The sequence below is a fragment of the Takifugu rubripes genome, chromosome 4 (assembly GCF_901000725.2).
Source record: "Takifugu rubripes chromosome 4, fTakRub1.2, whole genome shotgun sequence".
NCBI classification, from domain to species: domain Eukaryota; kingdom Metazoa; phylum Chordata; class Actinopteri; order Tetraodontiformes; family Tetraodontidae; genus Takifugu; species Takifugu rubripes.
The window spans coordinates 5,408,332-5,416,378 of record NC_042288.1 but is presented as its reverse complement, the minus strand read 5'-3'; the positions used below and the strand labels follow the sequence as shown (position 1 = coordinate 5,416,378).

The following is an 8,047-nucleotide window of genomic DNA, read 5'->3' as shown; positions in this document are numbered from 1 at the left end:
AGAGTCTCCTCCTTTCAGCTGAGAGTAACACGTTAACAACCATATTCTGATTTTTTTTTAACCCTAACCCACATTCGATGAGGCCTCTTACCTTAAATAACCTTATCAGAGATCTGCAACATGACGAAAAGCTGAGCTAACGTTAGGGTCTGTGGGCCGCTGCTGCTGCACGACTCCCAGGTATCAAAATGACGCAATGTAATGGAGCAGGAAGTCCTGCAGCCTGGAGAATACTGTATGAGACTCCTCAGAGTGGAACTCTGGTGGTGCTAAACTTCGTTTTCACTAACAGAAATCTCAGCCTTTGTGTTATGAATGGATACTGGAGGGGTGCTGCCTATTTCAGATGGAAGTGCTTCATCTCATCTCATACATATTCAGAAGTTTAACATCCATTTCTTCTCAGAACAGCCTGGATTTTCTCTGACTGATTTGCCTTCAAAGTTCAGATGTGTTGGATGTCTGATGGCAAAGGACATGCTGATGGCGTTGACAACACTGCTCCTGCCCACCTCGCAGCAGCCCAGCAGGGGGGCTGTTGACTTCGCTCACATTGACGTGCAGCTCCTTTCCCGTTTGTCTGGTTGAAGATTTTCTACTGAGAACACAAGAGACCTTGTGTCACAGCTGACGCTGTGCCTGTTCTGGCGGTTTTGTTTTAACTGTGTGTGTGTGTGTGTGTGTGTGTGCGCGCGTGCGTGCCACCTGTTGTGTGCAATCACCACACTTGCAGCTAATCGCATCTGCCCCTGCTCAAAGCTGCGTACTCTCAATATTCACTGGCAGAGTGAAGACGTGTTGACAGAAACGTTAGAACCTCTGACAGGTCAGAGGAACATTGACGAACAAATTAGTCCATTATCTGTCAGTGGGTGGGGCTTATTAGCTGGCCAGTAAACTATTGGAGGCTGGAATTGATGTGTTTGGGGCAAGAATAGCAGGTGTAAATGCAAGGAGGTGAGCACCACTGATGGGAGCTTTCTTGGATCTACCAACAATATAAATATGGATTAAACATGTATATGCAGCTGCCACATATGGATTTGGACTCATCTGGAAGAATGAATCCCAGCTTTGCTGTAAATGTATGTGTTTAAAGGGATTCTAAACCTCTCTCTTTTTGTGCACTCCGGATTCAGTTGCTGGCTGGTTGGTCTATTTTTCTTTGTCGTAATGGCTGACTGGTTTCAGACCTGCAGATCTGTCATCCCAGTCTTTCTTTATAATGACAGATTCAGCACTGCCACATAAGCTAGCTGACTAATTTAAGCAACTATTTACAAAAATCCTTTTCATTCCTCATGTTAAGTGGGGAAATTAGAATGATGTTCCAGAGTTCGAACCTTACACACATTTAAAAACAGAGTTTCTTGTCTTCAAACCAGCTAAATTAACATTAAAGACATTAAAGACCACTACTAATTAATTTGCACCATTTTATTGAACTCTGCAGCAACAGGAGAAGAAAATGTCATTCAGAAACTTTCTCTTGGTACATTTGTTCAATTTTTGTTGTCATCTATCTGCCCTACTATTTGGGAGGTTAAGCCCCAGAGGTTGTGTTCAGGCTAATTGGGTTACTTTCACAACAAAGTCAGATCCCAGCTACGGTATTGATTGTGTGGCTTAAGCTCAACTCAGATCCAACAACATTTGTTCAGAAGGGTGATCAAACATCGCTGCACCGTTAAACAGCTTTTCATACAAATGTAATCGACAACACAGAAGCCTTTCAGAAACAAATATTTCCCTCGGGCAAAAGTCTAAATGAAAAATGCTCATGTTTGCACAAATACACATTTTCCATAATTGTGTACACACTTTTACCCTGTCACAGCAATTGTGCGTAAATGCTCTTATCATCTGTCAGCGAGCTGCCAGCAGCTATAGTAGGCACAGAGATAAAATAAAATAATATCCTCCCTCAGAAAGCCCAGGGCACCATGAAAACATCAACAGCTACATAATCATATCTGTACTGTCTGACAAGCTAACATTTATTAAAATGCTTTAAGACTTTGTTCTAAGACAAGTTTGAGCACCTGAGCTGGAGTCTAGTGTGTAATCTAATGTTCTCCTTGTCTGCTGTGCAGTGATTAGCATGCTAATGTTACCGTCGCCCGTAAAAAGCCGGCATATCTACCAGATATCCTGAAGTCTGTCTGAGCAGCTCTGAGCTGCAGAGTTTAATACCTGGAGACGTGGCCGACAAAACTCCCTTCACTGATGCGTGTGTCACCAGATAATTGCATGCAAATGAAACAGAACACCGCGTCGCCACTGCCCTGCACCCTCATCAAACGAACCACTGCACCTTTGTGGGGGGGGGGGGCACCTTTCATTTTTAATAAGGACTGCGTTTATCTGGCTGTTAGCGGCTTGGTCATTACAGCTGAATCCTAACAACACGTAGTTAAGATGATCTAAGGCCTCTTCCAGTCAAATAATATCCTTCTCCAATCATGTTTGTGTCAGTGAACGGGTCACCCAGCACCTTGTCTTCAGTAGCACTACGACAGTTAACGTAATAGAACTGTAACACACGACTATATCATCTTCCAATTAATTAATCCAACAGAGCCCAGCAAGGCTTATTAAATCCTATTCTAATTAATCAGATGGCACCAGGATATATCCAATTTTTCCAGATTTTCAAAGATAATTAGCTGAAAGGGAGCCAGCTTTTAAAGAAGCAAACATTCCCGTGCTGGATGCGACAGATTAAAGTAGTGATATGTACTGAGCATTAACCAGGCTGCAGGGGGAATAGCTCTAAACTGTCAGGATGAGCTTCATAATGTTTATCTGGTGTCAGTAGAACCTGTTTGATTTCATGAGTAACGTTTATCTTGTTCAGGCCTTTATCTCCTCAGGTAAAAACCCCAAATCTGGACTGAATGCTCACAGATGACAAAACTCTGTCTGTGTGTGTGTGTGTGTGTGTGTGTGTGTGTGTGTGTGTGTGTGAGTGATAAATCTGCGAAGGTGAGAAGAGAAAATGGACTTGAGACAGGTAGATCATAACAGCTCTGTGGTCTGAGACCATTGAAGCTGAACCTGCATGGAAGCTCTCTGAGGTCTCACTTTGTTTGTAGGATCTGAACAATGATCATCCCCACTGCTCCGCACAGACCTCAGCCATGCCAATCAATATGGGCAGTTTGAACCTTGACAGGAGCGTTTATAGGTCGTCGTCATCACATGACCACGAATATTGATGACTTGAATCATACATGCTTGCCAAGTTTAGGTGTCTGTGCATTCACTTCCTGCCTTCCTGTTCCTTAAATAAACTGACTCGATTTCACTACCTCAGCCTTAATGTTTTGAGAGGCACCTCTCTCTGCAGCCTCCTGTCTTCTTGGTTGGTGTCTTCCAGGCACCAACTGGGTTCAATAATGGTCAAAGGGCATCCAAAACAAATGTCAGAACAATTACTATTAGGCATCTAAAGCTGTAAACATCTCTTCAGGCAGAATAAAGTGGCTTTTCTAGTAAAGTGGGAGGATAATGAAGGCTGATTCAGCACTTGGGTTTTTATTTCCTGCTGAATTCAGGAGCATTTCCCCCACTTAAATGACACTAATGTATAGACCACAACGAGAAAACATCTCAGCTCCTCCTGCTGTCTTCAGTCTGACTCCCAAGACAGAACGAAAACGGTTGTTCCTGGGGGGATTTTAACAACAGCTTCTGTCACTTAGCTAATCAACTAAAGCAGATCTGGTTAGGGTTAGTTTTCGCAAGATGCGGACAGATACGCTGTAATTGACAGAAGCTTTGATGTAATCCTATGCAAATGGAGGTTTAGCCACACGTCCAAGAGGCCAATCAAACTTTCTAGAAGACGCGGAGTCCGATGGAGACTGAATCCAAACCTTAATGGACGGATCCGATGATGGGTGGTGGTTTGGTTTGTTGCTGCATTCGGAGACAACTGGTTCCTCACTGTTTGTTCTGCTAACAACCCAGAGACACACGTAGCACGAACACTTAACATTATTCTGGTAGATCAGCTTCATCATGTCACCATGTTCCAGAGTCACCATGTACTATTCCAACAACAACCTAAGACATCATTTATAGAGTTCCATAACATCATATTTATCATGGATTCTGACTTTAGGCTTAAAGAAACAAGAACATAGAAAACAGAACAGTGTTCTCTGCTGACACAGATGGAACCCCGTCACCCGTAGCTCCCGAACTTCTGTCATTGTTCTGCATGGAATTCTTAAAAAAAGATTAAATATACCTTTAACAGTCTCACAATACAGAAATGTGCGGTCTACAGCAGCGTAAAGGTAACAAAAGCGTCACCACAGGCATGCAAAGTACAGAAGATGAAACAAAAATATATGGGTGGTGTACTTAGTACAGAAGGAAAAAAAAAATATATAAGTAAGTGTACACAGTACAGAAGGAATGTATATATACATACAACCACACACAGACACACATAGTCCCACTGACCAGGTGTAGAGAAGAGTAAAGGGCAGCTGTGCTGATCTAAAGTGGTTTGGTGGTGAATGAGTCCAGGGTGTCAGACAAGTTGATTGAAGAGTCTGACAGCAGGAACCAGCAGCACTTCCTCTCCTTCTTGCAGGAAGGGTGCAACAGTCTGGCTAAAGGAGCTGCCTTTGGGGGAGGGGCCTGTCCAGCATAGCAGTTAGCTTACCCAGCCTCCCCCTGTTGCCCACCTCCTCTAGAGTCCAGGGAGCAGCCCAGGACAGAATCAACCTTTCCAGTCCAGTCTCCTGTCCAGCAGCCAACACCCTAAATGATGACTGAAGCAACCACACAGTCGTAGGTTTTTTTTATTGAGGCTGTAATGCAATGGTAACAGTGATGAAGAATTTACTGGATTAGATTCTGAGATTGAGCTGCAGGTTTCTGCTGTTTTCTCATAACATGATTAATCTGTAATGTTACCTCAGGCTGTGTGTTTGAGGAGGAGGAGGAGAGCCTTGCTTTTTCACCTCTGGTGCTACAGGCCCTCCTCACCACACACTCCACACACATCCATTTGTCCGTCCGCCCGTCTGTCCGTCCATCCATCTTACATGTTCCTATTTGAATAACAAATGTGGTTATTGTACATCTGTAGTTCGTTAGCCTGCATGCTAAACCAGCTCCAGATTTGCAGCTGAATGCTAATGAAGTTATTAGGGACATATTTATTCTGCACCTATTCTGCACTGATAAAGAAGTGGCTACAGTTAGTAATTATATATTTTCTTACACAAGTGCAAGAAAATGTTGACTTTAAACAGCTTTTCTGGGTGTGCTACTGCTGTTTGAGCTGAATGCATACTGGCACAGTCGTGCATAAGAAAATAATTTAGGATTAAACTGACAGATGAGCTGTGGATTCTGAACACAAACATGCTATTTTGAGTCACACTGAAGCTTCTGAGCAGCATTTTAGTCAAACACAGTCATCATTTTGGAGGATGGCTGAATTTGTTCAAAGAACAGACTTAAGGACAAGGTTGGTTCTCATGTTTTATTGTTCTTGTTAATTTGATACTTATCTGAAAGTGACACATCCTCTTCATCAAAATTCACTTCCTGGCGTGATTCCAGCGAGGGAGGAAGAAATCCCTCTTCCTCCTCACTCCATCGCTTGCAGCCATAAACAGTAATGACTCAGAGCTGTGTGACAATGAAATTCCACCTTCATCACTGAGAGCCAGCGTGACTGACCTGCAGATGTCTGGACGGCCGCATGTCGCACTTTTAACAGTGACCTATGCCACAAAATGCTGATGCCAAGATTTGAGGAAAAACTAAATATGGTTCTGATTGAGAAAGTACAGAACCAATGGGCCTGTTAATATGTGACTGTTGACTGACTAACCTCATGTCCACAGACAGAGATTCATTCGATCATGTCAAAACTACTTAGTATTTCATGAGGTTCAGCTCCTCATCATGCCCTACACACACATACACATAAATATCACATAAATACCTCTCTATATGCAGAGAATAAGTAGAGCACATACAATTTCAGTCAACAGCCCTCCGATGGTGAACACGGCAACATTTACCTCTTCTGCCAGGTTTAAAAGCAAGCGAAGCTGTTAATTGTTGCTTTGTGTTTTATCACAATAGTGAGGTTAAAGATTACAGTTCAGCTACTAACCGACTCAATAATGGTGAGTGAAAATAGGTGTTTAGTATCAGTGCAGTGTTATTAAACCAAACAAACATCAATGCTCTGGTAGGATGAATGATTTAGGATTAATCAACATTTATGTTAACGGACAGAAATCTGATCATCGCGCAAAGACCATGGCCGCGATAACGGCAGGTGGCCACTGGGGGCGCTGTGGGATTTTACAACAACTTTGGACGTCTGTTTGAAAGTAACCTGAGCAACACCATTAAGAAACGTTGCTGCTATGGGATTGTGGGCTATTTTAACAGAACAGACTGTTAAAAAAGGTCAAATAAAAAAGCGAGTGCTGGCGCTTCTACAGGTGCCCTTGGTGCCGTAAAGGGACCACAGATCGCGTTCTCGAAAGTTCTGCGCCTCTGACAGGCTTAACCGAACAATTAGAAGATATTTCCGAGGTTTTTGCAATCACGAGAAATATCCTTTAATTGTAAGATTAAACCCATCCACAAACCCCGGCTCTTGCGCGTCCTCTCTCAACAATCCTGTCTCCGTCGCCCGCTGGACTCCCCGCCCCCCCCCCCCCCCCCAAAAAAACAACCCCAAAACAAACAAACAACCAAGCCTGCTTTACAAATGAGCTGATTCACGAGCAGCAAAGCTGTGACACGTCTGAAAGTCAGAGCGAACAGTGGGGATGTTGAGTAGCCGTGCGTAATTCTGCTCTGGTGACTCCATCCAGCTGTTGCAAGACGTTGTCTCTCTCCTCACCAGCCCCTCATCCATCCACCTGTCTGCCCGAGTGTCCCGGTGCCTCCTCCGCTCCGGAGCATTTGCTCGGCTGCGTCTCCACTCTTGAGTGCTGGGGGGTGTTGGGGGGGGGAGTGGTTGGGGGGAAATCTCCGCTCCGTCGTTGCGCATCATCCCGAAATTGATCAACTTCTCTGAAAAAGTGAGGCGCTTCCGTCGCGTCTCTCGCTTCGTTTAGGTTTGTTTTGGCCGCGTTCGCCTCCAAACATGCGCTCAAACACCCCCTCTCGGCGCGTCTTTCTTCGGTCAGTCGAAATCATTTCTACCGGGCTTGTCGGGACAGCAGCCGAGTCGTGAAGTCTCTGCAGTCACGTGACTGAGATCGGCCAGAGAAGTGTGTGTATGTGCGCGTGCGTTTGTGCGCGCGCACACGCGTATAGTTAGGGGGTGTCCCTCCTCCGCAGTTTTTGCCGCTTGCCATGCGTTAGACGCGCAGGAAAGAGGCGATGTGAGGGAGGCAGCAGCGGCCCCTCTCTCCTCCAGTTGCCAGCATCACCTCGGCTTGGTTTCTCACCCTCCTTGTCTCTTTTGCTCACCCTCAGGAGGTCCACTTTCCTGCGTTTTGAAGGGAATTGGACCAAAAGCGAGTGGAGAAAAGTGTCAACGTGCCACACAGCTCTTGTCTGAGAGGAGACGCGGCGCTGATCATCTCTGTTCTTTTTCCTTCTGTATTTTTTCTTTGGGCTCTCCAGCTGGACGGACAGCCCCGGTAGGACAGCCGCGAAGGGCTTGGATGAGCTGCTGCTCTCACATCCGGAGATGGAGTTGCTGCTGCTTTGCCTCTCCTTGTGGATATTGCAATACAATTCAGCTAAAACAGACTCCATCATTCATATCGGTAAGCATCAAAACAAGACAATAAAATAACAGAAGCGCGGGTTGGAGATAGATTATTGCAAAATGTTCTGCTGATCGGCTGCAGTCTTTTCGAGGCTTTTGGCGGAGTGTCGTTATAAATCTTACAGTTTGAGCAACACTTTGAAAAGTTGCCGTTTGGTGTGCGAGCTTTGCTTCATCATCGTCCATCAGTGATGTTGATGCTCGCTGAGGGCTGGAGCTGTAAAAGAGCTGCCGGATCAGCAGGAGAACAGCCGGAATCCACACACATCCGGTCCT

General features: G+C 44.9%; 1 protein-coding gene across 2 annotated transcripts in view; it reads left to right on the top strand.

The window, feature by feature from the left end:
- The first annotated feature begins 7,108 nt into the window (after positions 1-7,108).
- grid1a (glutamate receptor, ionotropic, delta 1a) overlaps positions 7,109-8,047 on the top strand; it is a 130,265-nt gene continuing 129,326 nt past the window's right edge. The window contains exon 1 of one of the 2 annotated variants that reach the window (XM_029835616.1): positions 7,109-7,769. In XM_029835616.1, the coding sequence (XP_029691476.1) occupies positions 7,691-7,769 (79 nt within the window). In that variant the 5' untranslated portion in view covers positions 7,109-7,690. The remainder of the gene's footprint in view (positions 7,770-8,047) is intronic. The other variant, XM_029835615.1, reaches the window with a different exon arrangement.